At 35.8% G+C, this 23,255-nt stretch overlaps 1 protein-coding gene across 1 annotated transcript; it reads right to left on the bottom strand.

The window, feature by feature from the left end:
- Positions 1-1,959: 1,959 nt before the first annotated feature.
- On the bottom strand, positions 1,960-7,393 carry LOC139840028 (silicon efflux transporter LSI2-like). The gene is made up of 4 exons (XM_071830252.1): positions 7,268-7,393; positions 5,921-7,109; positions 2,725-2,914; positions 1,960-2,461 (listed from the first exon to the last, which is right to left on the bottom strand). The coding sequence occupies exons 2-4, from the start codon at positions 7,034-7,036 to the stop codon at positions 2,196-2,198; spliced, it is 1,572 nt and encodes a 523-aa protein (XP_071686353.1). The 5' UTR covers positions 7,037-7,109; positions 7,268-7,393; the 3' UTR covers positions 1,960-2,195.
- Between the last annotated feature and the right edge of the window lie 15,862 nt (positions 7,394-23,255).

The following is a 23,255-nucleotide window of genomic DNA, read 5'->3' as shown; positions in this document are numbered from 1 at the left end:
GCATTTAACTCCCATCATTGAATATTAGCATACACCCTTTTCTTCAATAATTACAAGTCATGAAGCACATCTTCATCCCTTAATGTATATTCGCTCAATCTCGCATCCTCACATGGGTTGCAAATTTGAAATCACCAACATACATGAATCACACAACATAACTGCATGTACGCAGAATCGAAGCAAAAAACATGGGAAGTGGGTCACAATAACTTACATGAATCATAATCAGTTTTCAACAATTAAAAATAAAATCGAAGCAAACACCAATTCAATATATTGTTATAAAATATATTGAATTTGAATTGGTCACATTGTTTCGCGTTCAATAACAAGTAACAGCATACATTAGAGCCCCCTTTTTTCTTTTTTTCTTTTTGTGTGTTAGAGTAAAAATAAATGCACAATCTGTTAGGATATGTGATATAGTTCCGAATAAGTCATATATAATAAAACAGTGTTTATTTTATGTGATGTACATTTTGTTGTGTGGGGTGGTGGGGGGGTTGAAGAGTTGGATGCCGGAAAAGTACCTTCACCATGTAACCACGCATGTGTTGGGTAACCCGAACAGGGTTGGGGCCCAGTGGTTGGGGCCCTGAGTTCCTTGCAAGAGGTCTCAGGTTCGAATCCCGTATGGGATGAATATTTAGTGGTGGCCAGGGAAGGGTTGGAAACAGCCAGGGAGTAATCCTGCTGGGCTGCGTACATTAGAGTATGGGGTCGGATTACTCGCCCTCCCGGGTAACCCGAACAGGGAAAACCTTCTACCTTTCTACCTTTCTACATGTGTTGGATATCATAATTTTAAGAAATGAAACAACCATATATAACTTAATATGTAAAGTCATTAAGTCGAAATCAAAACAATGTTTATATGTTCTCGTTGATCTTCATGAAAATTGTTTTCAAAATGTACCATTGCAATTCAAAATATTGATCAAAAGTCTAAAAATTATGCACGGCTAAACATCCCCTTAGATTGCAAAATGATTGCAATTGTCCAATTAACATTCGAGAGTGTTAAGAATGAAACATAATAACTCAAACTATAAGTACCGAATAGTTTGGAGTTTAAGCGATCTTGTGAAGCCTAATTAACATTCTAATGTGATTTAACTTGCCCAACACTGTATGAAACAGGCTGAAACGAGATTTGTTTGGTGTTGCCCAGGCTGAAACGAGATTTGTTTGGTGTTGTTCCTGTTGGGACTTGAATTAGAGTTTGAGTACGATTCTTCTTGTTGCTTTCTATACAACGTAAACCATAACTCACATAACAACGACATACGAAAACTAAAAACAATTATGTCTAATTAGCAGTGGACTAAATCCATCAAAAATATTGGATATAACCACAATATATTCTCGTGGCATTACATTTTGTTAGTGTTTTTCGTTTATTCCATGTGTTTTTTGTTAAATATGTTTTTATTCATGGGTGATAATTGCGATTGTCAGGTTTTGTTTTAGGTTCCCAAATTTATAATAAAACGTACATCCTAGAGCATTACAATGAGAAAAGATATGGGGGATGATTTTCACACACACTTTTTTGATCCTCACACACCTATTTTAACCTTTTACTCTTCTAATAATACTCAATTGGTGTGTGAGGATCAAAAAAGTGTGTGTGAGAATCATCTCCCAAAAGATATTAAAAGCTTCAACTTTTTTTATTGTATTTTTTTGTGATACACATCACATTCATCTAAAAAGGTTTTGTACTCCAATGACTTCTTTTGATTATTACACGCATAATTTATGAAAGGTTTTTCACCAAAAATTTGATTCCTACAGAAAAAAATAAAGAACTTCAATAATTATTCAATTCAAGAAACACTTACAAAGAATGGATTAGCAAGATAGTTAGGCACAAATTCAAATCGTCTCCAACATTGGATTGATACAAACTAAAAATCTATTTTTTACATTTTGAAAAGCTTAAATTTGTTGTAGATTCCAACTTTCATAAAAAAGAATTTGAAACTGCATTGAATTTGTAACAGGCGATACATATTTACAAGAAGACATGGTATGGGCTCTGGGAGTACTTATTGCTTATGCCCATTTTCATTGAGACCAAAAACAAAACCTATATATAAACACTTTGAGTGAAAATACAAGTGATCGTTCTTACAAATTTCTTTACAAAAAACTGAAAATGAAACATCCAAAAGATGGTCTTCCTAGCTTTATGCTCTTATAAGTGTTAAACCAATAGCTGTAACTATAATAGTTGATGGAACACCAAACTTGAGATGAGCCCAAAAGGTAAGATTGTACCCAAAATTTTGAGCACGACGAGCTTGTTCGCAGACAATCAAATTGGCTGCTGACCCTAGTAGCGAAAGATTGCCGGCTATAGTGCTGACCCAGGCCAGAATTAGCCATGCTTTCTTCTCCTTTTCGGGTGATATGGTTGCTGCTGCTGCTGCCACCCTTGCGCCAAGCAATAGTACTGAAAGTAAAATTTTATGTCAATAAACCACTTTAGAGATGGCAAAATGGGCGGGTTGGATTGATTGGGTAATGGGTCTGGTCAACATGGGATATTCTTGGAATGGGTCAAACCAGTGTCTACTCATTTTACCCATTTAACCGGTTAGAGATGAAACATAGCCCGAATTGACCCGTTCACTAGTAACTGGGTCAAAATTGCTACGCAAAGAATTCAAAGCAAATATTGTGTAGTATAATGTGTCCATTAAATGTAAATAGTACCTGTTGGCACGTTTGAAGCAAGATTTGATAGAATAACTATAACAACCGCAAGAATTGCTATACCGCTAATGTGATCGATTTGAGCATAAGGTTCCATGAAATCCCATACAGCACTTGGGATTCCTGTTCTGTTAAAGCCTTCAACGGTAACAAACATCCCACAAAAGAACACCAATAATGAATAAGATACCTGGTCAAATGTGTTAGAAGGGGAAATGGGTCAAGTGGTTAAAAATCGCCCATAGTCATATTTTAAGCATTTAACGTCCTATTTCATGTTATCAAATCAGAATACTCTTTCAGAAAATTGGGAAATGATATTTCCACCATCATATTTACTTCTTCCCCATAAATTCCTAAACTGCTCTTAATGATGACCTTACACAAAGTTTTTGTTATAAGTTATCTGAGGATATTTAAGGTACAAATACATATAAAGATGGTGGAACAAGTAAATTTAAAGGTGGAAGTATCAACTCCCTGTTTGTAACTGAAAGTGTATATATATATATATATATATATATATATATATATATATATATATATATATATATATATATATATATATATATATATATATATATATATATATAATCAAGAGGGAAGCACTTTTTTGGGGGGAAGTGGGGGAAGTAATTTTTTTTCGTTTTTTGAAAAAACTTTGTTCACTAACATTATAGATTAAATGAAAATATGAACATTTAAAAAAGACACTTTGTGATGAATGTCATTATTTTGGGGGGAAACGCTCGAAGAAAAAAATAAAAACATTCAGTGTATTCAAGGTTGCAGAAATCGGTTCTCGGGGAGTTCTCGGTAGGGTCTCCAAAACGAGAACTCGGGGAGAACTCGGGGAGTTATCGGCAGTGGACTTTCGTTGACTTTTGGGATTTTATCGAGTTTTTTCCGAGATTTGACCGGTTTTACCGAGATTTGACCGATTTTTCCGAGATTTGACCGATTTTTCCGAGAATTGACCGATTTTTCCGAGAATTGACCGATTTTTTGGAGATTTGACCGATTTTTGGTCGTTGACCGATTTTTTGACCGATTTCAAAACGAGTTCTCGCCAGGAATGAAATTCCGAGTTCTCCCGATTTTTGCAACCATGAGTGTATTGAATGTTTTGCTGCTGAGTTTTTTTTAAGGGGTAATAAATTAGGGTTTAGAAATTAGGGTTTAGAAATTAGGGGGTTATAAATTAGGGTTTAGCTATTAGGGTTTAGAAATTAGGGTTTTGGGTTTAGAAATTAGGGTTTAGGGTTTAGAAATTAGAGTTTAGATTGAATATTTTAACACGAACGGTTTAGAGTTTAGGGTTTACGGAGTAAACCCGAAAACCCAAAACCCAAAACCCTAAACTCTAAATCGGGCTAAATTCGAAAAAAACACTTCACACAAGATGAAAACAAAACGATGCAAATAAACTCAGCAGCAAAACATTCATTGTATTGAATGTTTTTATTTTTTTCTTCGAGCGTTTTCCCGCCAAAATAATGACATTCATCACAAAGTGTCTTTTTTAAATGTTCATATTTTCATCTAATCTATAATGTTCGTGAACAAAGTTTTTTCAAAAAACGAAAAAATAAAAAAATAAAAAATTTACTTCCCCCTTCCCCCCAAAAAAGTGCTTCCCTCTTGATCCTACCACTATATATATAACAGTGGTAGGATCAAGAGGGAAGTAACCAATCCGGGGGAAGCGGGGGGAAGCAAATTTTTTTTTTTTTTTTTTTTTTCCGTTTTTTGAAAAAACTTTGTTCACGAACATTATAGATTGGATGAAAATATGAACATTTAATAAAGACACTTTGTGATAAATGTTTTTATTTTGGCGGGAAACGCTTGAAGAACTAATATATAGCAATTATCGTATTTTTCGAGCGTATGTTGAGGTTTTAGATATTAGGGTTTAGATATTATGGTTTAGAAATTTAGGGTTTAGAGTTTAGATTTAGGGTTTAGATTTAGGATTTAGATTGAGTTTTTAACATGAACGGTTTAACCCAAAACACCAAACCCTAAACCCTAAACCCAAAACTCTAAATCGGGCTAAATTTTACTTCACAAAACATGAAAAAAAAAAAAAAAAAAAACGTTAACATTCTTCACGAACAATATTATCTTGAATGTTATTTTTGTCGATCGTTTTCCCGCCTAAATAATAACATTCATCACGAAGTGTCTTTTCTAAATGTTCATATTTTCGTGTGATCTTGATGTCTGAAAAAAAAAACGAAAAAAAAAATAAAAAATTTGCTTCCCCCAGCTTCCCCCCGATTGGTTACTTCCCCATGAACCAATCGGGGGGAAGCGGGGGGAAGCAAAATCTTTTTTTTTTTTTTTCGTTTTTTGAAAAAACTTTGTTCACGAACATTATAGGTTGGATGAAAATATGAACATTTAATAAAGACACTTTGTGATAAATGTTTTTATTTTGGCGGGAAAACGCTCGAAGAACTAATATATAACAATTATCGTGTTTTTCGAGCGTATGTTGAGGATTTAGATATTAGGGTTTAGATATTAGGGTTTATAGGGTTTAGATATTAGGGTTTAGAAATTTAGGGTTTAGGGTTTAGATTTAGGATTTAGATTGAGTTTTTTAACACGAACGGTTTAGAGTTTAGGGTTTAGGGTTTAGGGTTTAGGGTTTGGTGTTTTGGGTTTATGGAATAAACCCAAAATAAACCCAAAACACCAAACCCTAAACCCTAAACCCTAAACCCTAAACTCAATCGGGCTAAATTTTACTTCACAAAACATGAAAAGAAAAAAACGTTAACATTTTTCACGAACAATATTATCTTGGATGTTATTTTTGTAGATCGTTTTCCCGCTTAAATAATAACATTCATCACGAGGTGTGTTTTCTAAATGTTCATATTTTCGTGTGATCTTGATGCCTGAAAAAAAAAAAATTCAAAAAAACGAAAAAAAAAAAAAAATTTGCTTCCCCCGCTTCCCCCGATTGGTTACTTCCACGTTGATCCTGCCCCTATATATATATATATATATATATATATATATATATATATATATATATATATATATATATATATATATATATATATATATGGACTACACTATTACCGGGTCAACCCAACACGTCAACCTGTGCTAAAAATGACCCGTTTTGACCCTTTACCCAAGCTGTTTATCTTTCTGAATCTAGTGGTTATAAAAAGTGTACCTTTTCTAAGCACGGACGAGCGTCCTTGAAATCAAGAACCACGAGAGCCAATGCAGCTGTAATTGCAGTCCATGACATATTTAATCCCAATAAAAACGAAATCAACATTCCAACTGTAATAACATAAACTCCTATTTTCCACATTTCTATTTTCCATTTAGCAGACTTTTCATCAATTTCCTCCAAACCCAAATCAAAATTTGATGAAACCCTCGAAACAACTTTTTCGTCATTCTTCTGCAACGTCTTTTCGTCTGTAACCCCTTTTGGTATAATTTCATTGTCACCCGAACCTAAACGGTTCCTAATCGTATACTCTACGGTTCCATTAACACCTGGCGAGCTTTGAATACTAAGGGCCTCCAAATGACCATTAAGTTCATGTGAATTTTGTGACGTCATATGTGACATCGTAGCCGGTGAAAATCGATGCGAATTCACATGTTCTTCAGGCGTTACTTCAACCGGCGGTTCTTCTTCATCTTTCTTAACAGATAACAGCTTCCAAAACATAGCTAACAAAATTATAGCATTTACACAAACTCCAATAACCATTGATGATACATTCCCAAACAAAAATTCGCCAAATGGTATCTTACTTTGAACCGCGATAACCAAATTTTGCGGGTTACCAATCGGTGTAGCGGATGAACCAATATTCGCACTAGACGCAAGTGCTAACAAAAATGGATGTGGTGGGAGGTTTTGTTGTCTAGCAATTTTAAGCACAAACTCAGTCAACACAACACAAGATGTGTCATTTGTGAAAAAAGCACTTGAAATTGCGGATATTAAACAGATTCGAAACAGTAAATCTTTAGATCCCATGCTTTTATATGCAAGTAATTTACCTAAATACTTAAACATATCTGCTCTTTCAAGATAAACACTTACAACCATTGTCCCAAATAAAAGACCAAGTATTTGTAGATCAATAGATGCATAAGCTTGATCTGGTGTTATAACTTGAAAAAGTACCATAAGCATAGCACCAAGTAAAGAACCTGCTGTTCTTCCAATAGGCATAAATGGTACAGCAGGAAAAACAGCCAAAACCCAAAATACAGCAAATGCAAATGACCCTAAGATCACTTTTACAGTTGGAGCCATAGCCATTTTTGCAAAAAGCACCAACCTTTATAACTAACTTTCACCAATTACTAGTATTTCACCTAATAATACAATCACCCTGAAAAAAAAGTGCAAAAAATCAATAATCTAGCAAGTAAATAGTAATTCTTGAACATGAGTCAATAAGTATCACATGGTGTTCAGAGTCTAAAACAATGGTTGTAAATGAATTTGATTTACAAACAGAAAAATGGGATGTTAAACAAAGAAACTTACTTGTTGGATTTAAAAGATGAAGATATTAATCTTAGTAAACAAGATCAAGATTCAAGAGTGTATATGTATAAAGAGACAATTTATGAGCTGCAATTCATGTGCACTTAAAAAACAATTAAAAAATTGTAGCATAGCAAATTAAGCAAGACCAAAGAGATTGATAGCTTTTTTTATGACTACGTTTGCCAGAAACAAATTTTGTGCAGCCACGTAACATGTTTTATTTGGATATATGTAATATAAAACCTACACCACGGAATCAGTTTGACATATATATATAAATAAAAATAAAAATGTACCTACTTCATTAGTAAATTATACCTTATGCTATATATGCAAAATGATGATACATTTCACGTGTATTTAACTTTTTGACTAATTTCAGGAAAAATTAAGCGGATATTACATGTAGTTTGTATCATATTATTACTACTAGTAATATATGGCGCTTGAAGATCAAGAGTTCGTCAATAAAAAAAAAATTGAATTAGACCGTGGATGTAGTAAGGGTTCGGACGCTTCTCATTCGATTGGTTTGGAGACGAGAAGCTTGTTAGATAATTTGTCTTTGGTTGCTACAGGTAATAGTGCGCGTACGTTCATCTCCCATCAAAAGCAAGAATGACTATTAAGTGATAAGTAAACAAGCTCTTAATCTTCTTAATCTTGTAGATCTCTACCCAGGGGCGGAACTTAGTTATATCCGGAGGGGGTGCCCGCCCCCTCCGGATTTGGAAAAAAAAAAAAATTTACACTAAAAATTTTTTTTTTTACTAACAAATAAGGTTTTTTTTTAGTGTTTACCCTCCTGGCATTGAAACTTTTATTAAATTTTTACGTTCGCCCCACCTGTGTCCGGGTTTAAGTTTCGCCACTGTCTCTACCCGAGAGGGTTCATCTCCCTTCAAAAGCAAGAATGACTAATTTGTTTTAGGGTTTTGAGCTTTTTTTTTTTCCTTGGTGCTGAGTATTCAAATACTTGGTGTATGTGTTTTGTGCTGGTGTGCAGCTTTTAAAAACTACTCCGTATGTGATTTTTGATTGAATTTAGATCATTGGGTTTTTGAGTTTAACAAAAAAAAAGTGGAGTAGTTAAAATGACATAAATAGCCTCATTTGAATTCGAATATGATAATACGAGTAATAGTTAAGTATTTAACGGAATTTTATAACGGTTATTAGTAATAGGGATTATCCGCATAACAAGTAAAAATTACAAAGACTATTCACGTCCAAGGACTTTTTTGATCTGTTGGACCTTTAATTTTACCCCGTTTTATAGGTGGTGTCTCTGTAGTTGATCCCTTCATTTTACAAATATTGCGTGGATGGTTGCTTCTGTTAACTTCCGTTAAAAGAGTCATTTACTAACTTTTTTTAAACATAAACCTATCAACTTGGAAGCTTTTAGCCTTTTCGGTGGGTGGGCCATGACCCATGGACATAGTGTCAAAAAGACCCATTATATACCGTATGTGAGTAGAGGCTATTTTCATTTCATTCTAAAAGATCTATAACAGTAATTCACATCCATTTTAAATCTAAATAATCGTTTTTCCCAAAAAAAAAAAAAAAAAATGTAGGACATATGCATAAATAGAAATTAAAACCACATCGAAAAACAACAATATCAACAAAACTAAGACGATAAGAGCGAGCTTTTTCAATTTTAATTATTGTCATTTGTACGTTCAACCGGATCTTTACGATCTTTTTATATATATATATTAACAATTTTGCCGGAAAAAAAATCAACAAACTAATAATGTTATTATTACCCTTATATAATATATATTACATATTACATATTACATATTACATATTACATTACATTACATTACATATTACATACTATTAGTCACCCAATATTTGAACGTTTGAATAGAAAAAACTACATTCCAATATTCGACTACGCGACTACACACAAACTTAATTTTCTACACCTAATCTTCTCCTCTTTGCCCTGTAATTCTTTTCCTTATTGTTCCTCTACCACAAAAAAAAATTAGGGTTTCATCCACCATTACAAACTCAAGTACATACACAATAAACATATCTAAACCTAATCTTCTCCTCTCTAATTATAACTTTTTGTTTTCCTCTACCTTTTCTTCCTTTTTGTTCCTCCACCACAAATAAATTAGGGTTTTATCTACAATTTATTAATGCAAGCCATTTCAATAAACTATAAAGCAACTTATTGACAGAATACTATGAAGATTGTTAACGATAATTGGAGACGTGTAGACCACTCACAACCATGACGCACTTTCTTTCCAAGACTAACTGCCACATCAGCGTCACACCTGTACTTCCTTCCATCACTAACCCAAGACATCTTGCTAACATCCATGACATACCATCACACACTTCCTCACATCCACTGAGTTAATTAATTATTTAAAAGTACAAGTTTAAAGCATAATGTACAAGAAAAATATACAACGTCTCCGTCATGCAAAATGCTTAGAAACGGCGTGGAGAAGGGTGAGTCTTCAAAGACTAGACAAGGACTTGTTGCTAACATCGGTGTCTTTAAGACGGAGGCCAAGACACTCACAACGGCGGAAACCGTTGTGAGTGGTCTTATCGATGTTGGCTCTGGAGATGGATGTGTCGACGATGATGTCATTAGACGGCGTTTGTGTAGTGATGATGTTAGTGAAGAAAAAGGGAAAAACTGGATATTAAGTGATTGAAAAATATTGAGATTTAACAAAAATTTGGTTTGTTCTTTGATATCTGGTGGTACTGATTATGTGTTTTATTACTATTATAATTGATGTTGATATATCTTTTTCATACAAAAATTGTAGTTCTTCTCTGTTTTAGTAGACTGCTCAACGCTTACATAATCTTCCATTTTTCATTGCAAATGCTACTACTCTCAACCAGTCATGTTTCTTATTCTTGGTTTGATTCAATGATGTTCTGTTTCTTATTCATTTTATTCCTAAATTATATGCTTGCGTGGTAGCTTGAAGCAATTGTGCATTTATTTCATATTTTTTAGGTGTTGAACATATGTGACAAGTTGAAGGCGCGACGCTATGGTGGGGAAGACGTTGAGCCAAATTTGTACAAGCTCATGATTTTATCTCCCTTACACTTGTTACTAAATAGTTTTGTGTTTGTTAAGGGACATACTTCATCAAATTATATGTTCCAGGTTACTGAGTATAATGTAGCAGCCGCTCAACAGGGCATTGTGTATATAGATGTAGTTGACAACATTACGAAGAAGGTTTACTTATATTCAGGTAAATTGCATTGTTAGTTGACCTTTGAAATATTTCAGGTAGTTCACTAACCAAGGACAAAACTTTGATTTTATTTTTGATTTCCAAAGGCAAATCAAGGGCTTGCGGTGTATGGATATAAATGGAGTACAGATCAACATGTGTAAGTTTTTACTATTGATCAACCAATATTATTTGACCCGTTTCTTTTTCAAGTAGGCTCATGTTGTTTGTCCAGTTTACATATATACTATAAATTAAACTTAGGTTAATTCAATAGGTTATCTGTTGCATAACAATATTGATGAACTCACTACTTGGCAAAAACTTCATACTTGAGATTCATTTTATTTTCTAGCAACTTAAACCTCAAAGTACTATGAATATCAGTTTGGTCAAGTTTATTTTTCAATCAAATATGCAATTGTAGGTCTGTGTCAATATGAGTCGAGCGTTGCCAAGCTGACGAAATATGGCATTTTGGGCAGGTGGGAGCTGACTGGTACTTTGTGGTTGTGATTTGAGTAAAGACAACTTACTATTCATCTTAATATGGGTTTTGTGCTCATCCTTATTTTAATCAACATAATTGCATATCATGTTAGGATATTAGGACCCAAACAACGCTAGTAATTCTACAAGATTACTAGCCGAGTAGTGATTCTATCAAGATCACTCAAACCCACTTAATGAACGAAAGATAATAAATGCGAAAAATAAATCGATACAAGATATAACGTGGTTATATGCAATCGTTGTGATTGCTTTAGTCCACAGACCAACTAAAGATCGTTTATTTACTGAATATTTGAGAGTGATGTGTTACAATTGCATACAATGAGTTCTATATATAGGAGAAGTAACAAACACAAGTGTGTCAACTTGATCACCACTTGTTCTTTATCATCATCTTCATGGAATCATCATGGACAAGTTGTAAGGCTTTACACCCATGCTATAGCATGATCACAGCCATAAATGGTGGACAAAAGCATCCAAGCATGCACCTAAAGTGCAAGTGGACTCAATCAAGAACGGATCTTTTGGTTGCAACTTGAGCAAGTGGCAGGCAGCAAGAGATGCGCCGCATCTGAAGGTGATGCGACGCATCCCTTCAATTTCCACGACAGAAATTAAGAACCAGCAGCAGATGCGCCGCATCTGAAGGAGATGCGCCGCATCTCTGCCCTTTGATGCGCCATATCAGCCCAATGCTCCGCATCCAAAACCTTCGAACTATTTTACTCAATGAATGCGCCGCATCCATCCTTGGATGCGCCGCATCGATGCCCAGTTTCAGTTTTCTTGTTTGTTTAACGACTCCATACTCCAACAAATCTCCCACTTGGAGACTTTGAACAAACTCCAATTATATCAATGAATTAACCAAGAATATTAAACCACCTTCGATTACCGCCAAATACCATTTGGAACACGCACGCTCAACACATACTTCGGATGAGTAGACTTTCGATAAAAGGTCTTCAATACTACTTGTTAAACTTGTAACACCATTCACATCTCTAGCTGGGGTCTTCTCTCATCAATTCGTGAGAAGACCAAATGAGGTAATGCAAAACCTCAATTTCTCCATCGTAACCACCTTAGTAAACATATCGGCAGGATTCTTCGTACCAAGAATTTTCTCCAAGAATAAAGTGCCATCATTTATATGTTGTCGAATAAAATGATACCTTATCTTGATGTGTTTCGTACGACTATGAAACACCGGATTCTTCCCAAGATGAACCGCACTTTGATTATCACAATACAAGACGCAATAGTCTTGTCTTTTACCCAACTCGCCTAAGAAGTTCTTCAACCACACTAGCTCTTTAGAAGCTTCTGCAATAGCCATGTATTCGGCTTCGGTGGTTGACAAAGCAACACTCTTTTGCAATCGAGATAACCAACTAATCGCCGTCTTCCCCATTATGAAAACATAACCCGTAGTGCTTTTCCCCGAATCATCACATCCACCCAAATTAGCATCCGCATAGCCTCTAAGTATGAGATTGTTTTTAGAGAAACACAATCCCATATTAGAAGTACCTTTCAAATAACGAAACAACCATTTGACCGCTTCCCAATGCTCTTTCCTCGGATTAGACATATAACGACTTACAACTCCCACTGCTTGAGCAATATCGGGTCTTGTACAAACCATGGCATACATAATAATACCCACGGCCGATGCATATGGAACCTTTTCCATATCCTTCTTGTCTCTTTTCGTCTTTGGTGATTGACTTTTTGATAGTTTTAAGGTGCTTCCCAAAGGCATAGAATGAGCCTTTGAATCTTCCATGTTGAACCTCTCTACTACTTTCTCAATATATTTAGATTGAGACAAGTATAGAGTACCCTTCACACGATCACACACAATACTCATGCCAAGTATTTGCTTAGCACCACCAAGATCTCTCATCTCGAATTCTCGGGAAAGTAATCCCTTCAACTTGTTAATTTCGGACATGTTAGAACCTGCAAGCAACATGTCATCAACATACAACAATAAGATTATGTAAGAAGACTTGAATTTCTTCAAGTAGCAACAGTGATCCGCTTCACATCTTAAGAAACCAATCTTCTTCATAAACTCGTTAAACTTCAAGTACCATTGCCGAGGTGCTTGTTTCAATCCATACAAACCTTTCTTTAGCTTACAAACCCACTTCTCTTTACCCTTTACCTCAAAGCCCTCGGGTTGCCTCATGTAGATCTCTTCAACAAGATCACCATGTAAGAATGCAGTTTTTACATCTAGTTGCTCAAGATGTAAGTCTTCGGATGCAACCATAGAAAGTACCAAACGGATAGTAGTCATTTTAACTACCGGTGAAAATATCTCTTTATAGTCAACTCCTTCCTTTTGTTGAAAGCCTTTGACTACCAAACGAGCCTTGTACCTTCTCTTGCCATCTAACTCATTCTTGATTCTATACACCCATTTGCTTTGCAATGCCCTTTTATCATGAGGTAACTTCACTAGTGACCAAGTCTTGTTCTTCTCAAGTGATCCCATCTCTTCTTTCATGGCAAGCTCCCATTGTATGGATTCTTTTGTCTTTCTTGCCTCAAAGTAACTTTCGGGTTCACCATTCTCGGTATAGAGCAAGTAGTTTGCTGATGGAGAATACCTAGGATTAGGTTTGGGCACTCTAGTCGAGCGTCTTGGTATAGGAGTAACCAGAATAGTTGGACCGGTTTCATTTGTGTCCTCCTCATCACTAGAACTCGCACTATGTTCGGAATCATCACCGCTTTCCGAATCATCCCCATCATTAGCATTTTCCGACGCCTCACCGTCATTCGGCAATTCATTGTTTCCCAAACTCCCACTAGAACCTGCAAGATCATCAATAGAAACATCGTCAAAAGTAACTTGACTCGGTTTAGGACTCCCCGTTTCCGGTTTGCCATAAACCGAATCTTCATCAAAAGTAACATCTCGCGAACGAATTACTTTTCTAGCTTCGTTGTCCCAACAACGATAACCCATTTTATCCGACCCGTAGCCTATGAAAATACACTTCTTTGACTTAGCTTCAAGCTTGTCTTTATCTGCATCTTTGGTCTTCACATATGCATTACACCTAAAGATCCTAAGGTGACCATAACTCACCTTCTTACCTTGCCATTCTTCCTCGGGAATTCGGAAACCAAACGGTGTTGAGGGTCCCCTATTTATCAAATAAGCCGCCGTATTAACCGCATCCGCCCAAAACATCTTAGGCAAACCGGCATGTAGTCTCATACTCTTAGCCCTTTCATTTAACGTACGATACATACGTTCGGAGACCCCATTGTGTTGCGGTGTTTCCGGTACCATTTTCAACATTCTAATACCGATCTTTGCACAATGGTCTTTGTAACGACCCGACTTTTTCGACTTGCTTTTGTACCTTGTGTTTTTGCGAAACTGTGTATTTGTGCGTACCGTGTTACATTATACTCTGGAAATCTTTATACACATGGATTACTTTCATTATATGTTAAAACGTGCCTTAGAGTACGTAGGATACTTAACTTGTTCACCGGAAGCCTTTATAACCGTTAGTGTTACTTGACGTTTCGAATAAACCGCGAACTGCACACACGTTTAACTTTTGTCATAATCGGAACATTATGACAATGAAATATTAATTATTATTTTATGATAATAATTACCTGGGTTTTTGGATGCTTAATTACGCGTAGAAATTTAATTAAGCTTACTAGTTAGTCTTATTGGACTTTCTACCTTGTTGGACTTAAACCCACCCTACTCTAGCTAGTCGCCCATTTATTTAGCCCAATTATTATTTACTAGTGACCCAATAATAAATAAGACAATTACCCATTTAATTAGAGGGAACATGCTAGAAAAAATGTCAAGTATTATCCATAATGTTACATGGGATCCTAGCATAAGTACCTACTTTAGACAACCATTAACCAAAAAGTAACTTTGTATCCCCCCCTCCCCCCTACAAGACCCACGGCCACAAGGGCCTTGTCCACCCCAATCCTTATCCAAAGTTGCCTATAAATACTAGCCATAATCCATTCATTTAACACTTGCTCTCATTTGAATTTCACACACACTTGCTCTCTTATTTCCTTTCTAGTATTTCTTGTAGGTTTTACTTTTCTTCTTCTTTTTTCTTATTCAAATTCGTGGCTCATCATCATCATTCTTTGAAGATCAAGTTCTTTAACTTTGATCTTGATTATATCTTGTAGATTCAAGCATGAATCCTTCAAGAACAATCAAGATTCAAGCTTTCTAGCTTGAATCTCCATATCTTTTTGTTAGATCTAAGTTTTCTAACTTATGATCTTGTTATTTTGTTAAAAAGATTCAAACTTGTGTTTGTTATCTTCATAAAACTTAAAGATCCAAGCTTTATGCTTCAAGATCTTCAAGAACACTAAAGGTTCAAGCTTTCAAGCTTTGTGACCTTATAAATTGTGTGAAAGGGATCCAAGCTCTCTAGCTTAGGGTTCCATCACTTCATTTGACTTAGATCATGTCCATACTTGTTTGATTGATGTAAAGTTTGTAACTTTGTTTGTAAATAGGACTTGTATTTGTGTTAAGACTAAGGATATGATGTAACCTTAGTTCATCATCCATCTAAGACTCTTAAATGAGTTGTGTTACCACTTGGTCTTAACATATTGTGTATTGATGGTAGAATCTTGGTCAAAAGTGATGCTAAACCATCAACGAGTTGTACACTTGAAGCTACAAGCATCAAGGATGAGAACCGTGATGAGCATCAAGCACCAAGAACCCCACTGGAGCACTTGTCCACTGATTTTCGTATCTGATCATGCCACCTGGGCTACTGGAAATTTTATTTTCAGTTAGTTTGGTTCGAGTATATGATTTTCCGTTTAGACCTCGTCTTAATCCGAGTTACGGTTTAGGATTTATGGCCCTCCGAGAGTCACTACACCCTATTAATGTTGTGCTGAAATTTTTGACCTACTCGCACTTAAACCGTCGCCACGGTCAAACGAAGACGAGTTAGGTTCTGAAAATTGGTCAGCGGTTAGGGGACTCATATACGGTGCCATAGCCACTGACTATGTGTCTTTTCGATTTACGTAGAGGTCGTAGCAGCTGACCGAATTCAGCCTATTGTTTCGATCTCTATTCTTGTCGAACTTACTTAGCTTTTATGATGATGAATGATGATGATGATGACACTTAAACTTATTTTATGCACTATTAGAATTTATAAACACAACCTACTGACCTAGTAACCTTCGATTTAGGTTGACGACCTTTCGGACCGACTTACTACTTGCACACTTTCGTATCAACTTGTATTGTTTATTCACTGTGAGTTATAGGATCCCTTTTTACTTTAATTATTTTGGGACTGAGAATACATGCGCTTTTTACATTTTACATACTAGGCACGAGTACTTAAACTTTATATGTGTGTGGGTTATACAACGGCATAAACATTCCCCTTAGCACGGTAACGTTTAGTCATTGGTTTTTGAACCGGTGAACGCGAATCTTAGATATGGAGCCATAGGGTTTGACATCCCCACTCGGGCTAGTCGCGCTAGCATTTAACGGGTGTTTAATACTTCGTGAACATACGCACTCGCCAAGTGTACTTTCAGGGGGTTATAAACGTTAAGTCTAGTTACCGGGTGCCCACGGTTATACATATACTTTTCATACTGTTTTGTTACACTGAAATCTCGTGGCCTACCTTACGTTACTGTTACAACTTAAACTATAGTTCACCAATATTCGTGTTGACTTTTAAGCGTGTATTTCTCAGGTGCCTAGAGGTTTCTTGCTTCCGCTGTTAGATTTGCTGTCATGCTGTTATTGAATTGCCGTTAAGGACCTGCTGTATTAGTTATCCGCTGCATTACTAGAGATGTCTCATTCATGGAACTTTTCTTTTGCATTTGTAGTTTATGTTAATTTCAAACAATGGCTTTGTAACGACCTTAGGGTCAAATACTTATGTTTATGCTCCTATTCGTAGGATGCACGTTATCTTTTGTAAAACACTATCTTTTATGAATGCAAACTGGTTTTCAAACAGCATATAGTGTTGGACCGTGTGAAGATCCTGTTGATGACGAATCATACACGATGGTTTTGTACGGGGTGTCACATTTGGTATCAGAGCATTGGTTGTAGGGAATTAGGTCGCATTAGTGAGTCTAGACCAGGTCGAGTAGGATTCACTAATAGGGCTAATCTACAACTTGCTTGTTTACCTGTTTCTGCGGAGCGCTGCATGCTACTATGTTATATTACTGCATGTTACTGTTTACTACTACTGCATGCCACTGCTTACTTCTACTACTGTATGAACTGATGTATGCTACTGCTTACTCTTACTGCTATGTGAACTCGCTGTATGCTATTGCTTATCCTCACTACTGCATACTACTATCTGCTTTCGATTTCATGTTACTTATGTTTAGCACTGTTAATATTGCCATGCTATTACGTTACTGTTAATATTCCCACACATCTAACCCTAAGGATTGTTATTGTAATCCACCTGTTACTATCGTTTCACCGTTCTGGAGATCGAAATGATTCTTCACGCAATCTAGGAGGAGTACCCCTTGGATTACAAGCTCACTAAGGTTGATCCTCGGAGGAGGAGATATGCGAGGACTTGTCGGAGTAACCTCACCCCGAGCTCACCCTAATTAGCCACGTACAACGTATGAACATTAGAAGGATGTTCAGTTTCTGCAAGATGACTCGTATCTCGTACACTTTCACAGCCGTCACTTATCTCTTTCATCTTTTACCGCTGCTCGACGATTTAACGACACTTCTGGATTTAGGTCCCCAACACTCTTAGGAATTGGAGAAGTCGGGAGGACATCTCCTTTCACAAGGTCAGAGTACCTTCTACTGATGCTCAGCCATACCCAAAGACTTAGGAGTCGCCTCAAGACATATCATATTACTACTTGCTACACGTACAACTTGACACGAGACCCAGATTGAATTTATAGAAAGGAACCTAACGACGTTACCCGAACCCGAACATTTTGAAGAAATTTCCGGACATTTAGGCATAAATGCATGACCTACGGAACCTACGCACCCACACCGAGAAACCTAGAAATTAATTTCGTAGATTTTGTTTTGAGATAACATAGATAAAGCACCGTTAGACGAAATTGAGTAGAACTTGAGGTGATCACGTTACATCGACCATATGGAGTGATATTGGAATGAACGTACGATTTAGTACAATATAATGACGCCAGGACAGCATGATTATATTGAAGTAAATCATGCAGAAGTCCCAATGTTATTACATGAGGAATATGAAGTGATTCAAGGAAAATTTTAGTAGGAACCACTTGAGTATACGCATTATGGTCTGTTAGAGGTAGGGAAAGAATAACCACGTAGCCCAGATATTGTACAAATAGGACCTTGATTCAGATTGATAACCTGACAATATGTTATAGATATAGACACCCTGGACACTTAAGGGAACAGTTCTCAAATAGGAAAAACTTCGGACTTACCTGCGGTAGAGCAATCATTACCTCAGTTATGGAGACTCCATAGATCCTGATTTTTGTTAGGGTACGTTTCATCACGACGTTTTCTTTGTCTCGAAATTGTTTAATACTAGAACGATAGAAACTTTATATCTAAGAACCTTAGTGTTATGACTAATAAGCCATTGACAACCATGAGAGTTAAGCATTCTATAGGACGAGCTAATGGTAAGTTGGCAGAGATATAGGAATAATTTAAGGTAGTACCCTAAAATCAACAGGTGGGTCATTGGAGACTACCTCATGTCAACAAAACTTAGAAGTTTTAAGGTAGTAGTTGGAAAGGATTAGTTACCTATGCACAAACAGATGTTATTTGAGATGATTGATAGAATTTTTCACGGTAGTATAATAAGATTAGTTGGAATGGACTTTAGGATTAACCTAATACTCATCAAGTTAGGAAGCTTTGATGAAATAGTTGGAACGGACTGGCTTTCAAGGATGAAAGTGAAAGTTATTTATAGTGAGAAGATTATTTGTATACCTCGCGAGAATGGCGAACCATTAATAGTTTATGAGGAGATAAGTAGCCGAAGCTAAACCTTATTAGTTGCATTAAGGCACAAAAGGTCAAAGCCGAACACCAAAATCCATCCGGGTTACTTCAACAACCCGAGATCCCACAATGGAAATGGGAAGGGATGACGATGGATTTCATCCCAAAGCAACTGAAAACAATAGGCAGTTATGACATTATCGGGATTATGGTTGACCGCCTCACCAAATCTGCTCACTTTCTAACCATGAAAGAAACCGATACAATGGACAACGATACATAAAGGAAATTATATCCCGTCACTTCAGCAATTCAAATTCTATACTACCCAAGAATCTTATTTGATGCTCATTCTTACGTGACCCTGAATCCTAACTTATTCCGAGGGAATTCTTAATCGATGATAATCACACCATCACCCTTCTTATGTCAATATTATTCGTAGTTCGAAATTTCCAAAATCCATGAGTAGTTAATTCCCATCCTCATACTCTCCCACTCGTATCTCACTTATAAGCAACAACTTCACACTTAAGCATTTTTGGTCAAAGGACTTATGTCCTACTAAAAGTCATCAACCCCATTTAAAATTCAATAGTTTTCATAACCTCGTGACATTGATGCTCAAATGTCACCCGAAATTTTCAAAATCTTTTACTCAATCTTTTTCCAACTTGTAACCTCCGAAACATGAAAATTTTGTTTGCCAAAATTTTTCACACATTATTTTACTGTGTGATCCTCTCGAAGTTTTACATTATTTTATTAGTCATTCGTGTAAATTTTTTTAAATCATATATGTTATATAAAATAAAGTAAATGATTACTTATTTTGACAAATACATATGAAATTTTACTTTCGCATTTACAAATCAAATCTTTTATTCAAAAGATATTTCACTTTGAATGGTACATGTTGTACATAACCCTAGTTTACTAAGAACTTCGTTTCTTTTCTTACATTGTCACCTAAAACGGTTTCTATAAAACTTTCGTTGCTTATTATATAAAATTTTTCGTTGCTTATTCGTATCCAAGTCATCATGAAGACTTTACAACTGTCGAAATTGAGAGATTCATGTGTGTATGTGTGTGTGTGTATGTGATGAAGGCACTTACTACCATGTGCTGCAGAGCCTTCGGGCATCCATTAACACTTAAACCATTTAAAATTACTGCGTTACCCTAAGGATCTTAATTGCCACGTCTGTTGGAACGATGCTCTTTCTTACATAACTCGAAGTCCTGACTTATTCCAAGAGATTCTCATCTAGCGATATTAACACCATCATTATTCAGACTTTAATGTTAGTCATAACCTGTTTGGCATCTTACAAAGTCAAGAAGTGATTAACTTCTCATCCTCATGCTCTATCCTTCATACCTCACTTTTTAGCAACGGCTTCGCACGTGAACATTTTTGGGCCAAAGACTTAAGTCCCTGATAATCATCAAAACTACATTTAATTCATTAGTTTTCATTACCTAGTAACATGTCAACCGATGATTCAAAGATTTTTCACTCGACCTTTTTCAACTCATAACCTTTGAAATACGAAAAATTATGTTTATCAAAATTTTTGCACGTGGTTTATTTGCGCGGTCCTCACGAGATTTATGGATAAATGAAAGTACTAAAAGCTTTTCTGTCACTTATGCGACTTATAAAATCATATATGTATAAATTATCCATACTTATTTTGGTTAGTACATACTAAGTTATACCTTCAAACTATTTAAAAATCTCTCCTTTATCGAGTTATTTAACTTAAGTCAAATAGTTTTGTGCAAAAAGGTACACGTTGTACATACTTCCAAATTTACTAGGAACTTCGTTCCGTTTATGTTGTCATATCAAACGTTTAAAGGTTTTTCAAAACTTCCTTGGTTGATTTTTATTAAAGGTTTTCGTATTAAGACTACACTAGGTATGGATCACACTTCTTCTCGCCCTCCGTTAGGGATAAAGCTTACTATTAAGATCTTTGTTAAAAACTCTCGAGCCACTTTGTATGGCAGTTTTATAAAAATTCGTTAGGAAGTCTTTGCGCTCCTAAAATGTTCTTTTAAGGTTAGACATGGAAAAAACACGGGCCGATAAATCAGTTTTCTGAGGTACACTCGGTGATCACCCTATAGTAGGAAAGGCACTAGGTGGGTTTCTACTCTCAATGTTTCACGGCTAATCGCAACACCCTCGTAAACATCATCTCTATGAAATAGTAGGTTGAGGTACAAGAAATCATTTTTGGAGATTCTTTTCACTTAAGAGTAAACCATTCTTTAGGACCAAGGGTTCACGTATCTTCTCATCCGCGCATCCCCTTTAGTATAAGGATAAATTCAGAACAACCCGCTCAAAGAGTTCACTCTCGTTCAAATATTACACCTTTCGTGCGATTTTCTTTTGGAAATATAATATAGATTACTTTAGAAATCTAAGAATCATGTTATCCTCTTGGAATGGACTGCTTAAAATGTCTATAACACTGATGTGATTACTCTATATATATCTTCCTTCGTTGGTTGCAACTATATGTTGCTCTGGTCGATGTTAACCCTAACTTCAACATGTAACTGAAAGGATCAAGTTACACTATGGAACTGTGCTTTCATTCCATCCAAGGATAAGTTCACACGCAGTATGTTGTGATCACCATGTTTCCCATTCTATCAGTCAGCTTTGTTTTGCGACATAAGCGTTCAATGTTTTAGATGAGTTTGGTAACATTCATGATGAATTTTACGCATCCAGCTTACTGAAGATGCCTGTAAGGCTAAAAACATCATCTTTCCTTTTGTGGGAATATATTCAGATGACATATTCGTGTTAGCAAGAAACGAAATAAATTTGTTGATCTCTTAGGACAAGAGACTTAACTAATGGCATATACCTATTCTTACTTTTATACGCCCAAGTACTTTTCGAGGTAAATAACTCACTTCTGAGCCCACGAGTCTCACGGAACCTTGATACGCTACTTCTTATTTAAATACGATACCATTTTTAGTCACTCCTCAAAATTTCGGGACGAAATTTCCATTAACAGGTGGGTAATGTAACGACCCGACTTTTTCGACTTGCTTTTGTGCCTTGTGTTTTTGCGAAACTGCGTATTTGTGCGTACCGTGTTACTTTATACTCGAGAAATCTTTATACACATGGATTACTTTCATTATATGTTAAAACGTGCCTTAGAGTACGTAGGATACTTAACTTGTTCACCGGAAGCCTTTATAACCGTTAGTGTTACTTGACGTTTCGAATAAACCGCGAACTGCACACACGTTTAACTTTTATTGTAATCAGAACATTATGACTACGAAATATTAATTATTATTTTATGATAATAATTACCTAGGTTTTTGGATGCTTAATTACGCGTAAAAATTTAATTAAGTTTACTAGTTAGTCTTGTTGGACTTTCTACCTTATTGGACTTAAGCCCACCCTACTCTAGCTAGTAGCCCATTTATTTAGCCCAATTATTATTTACTAGTGACCCAATAATAAATAAGACAATTACCCATTTAATTAGAGGGAACATGCTAGCAAAAATGTCAAGTATTATCCATAATGTTACATGGGATCCTAGCATAAGTACCTACTTTAGACAACCATTAACCAAAAACCAACTTTGTATCCCCCCTCCCCCTACAAGACCCACGGCCACAAGGGCCTTGTCCACCCCAATCCTTATCCAAAGTAGCCTATAAATACTAGTCATAATCCATTCATTTAACACTTGCTCTCATTTGAATTTCACACACACTTGCTCTCTTATTTCCTTTCTAGTATTTCTTGTAAGTTTTACTTTTCTTCTTCTTTTTCCTTATTCAAATTCGTGGCTCATCATCATCATTATTTGAAGATCAAGTTCTTTAACTTTGATCTTGATTATATCTTGTAGATTCAAGCATGAATCCTTCAAGAACATGGAAGATTCAAGCTTTCTAGCTTTGAATCGTCACCTACTTTATAGATCTACATCTTTTTAGCTTTAATCTTGTTATTTACTTATAAAGATTTAAACTTTTGTTTGTAATCTTCATGTAATTTAAAGATCCAAGCTTTATGCTTCAAGATCTTCAAGAACAATCAAGATTCAAGCTTTCTAGCTTGAATCTCCATATCTTTTTGTTAGATCTAAGTTTTCTAACTTATGATCTTGTTATTTTGTTAAAAAGA

Source organism: Rutidosis leptorrhynchoides, chromosome 4 (genome assembly GCF_046630445.1).
Source record: "Rutidosis leptorrhynchoides isolate AG116_Rl617_1_P2 chromosome 4, CSIRO_AGI_Rlap_v1, whole genome shotgun sequence".
NCBI classification, from domain to species: domain Eukaryota; kingdom Viridiplantae; phylum Streptophyta; class Magnoliopsida; order Asterales; family Asteraceae; genus Rutidosis; species Rutidosis leptorrhynchoides.
This window is presented reverse-complemented; position numbering and strand designations above follow the sequence as displayed.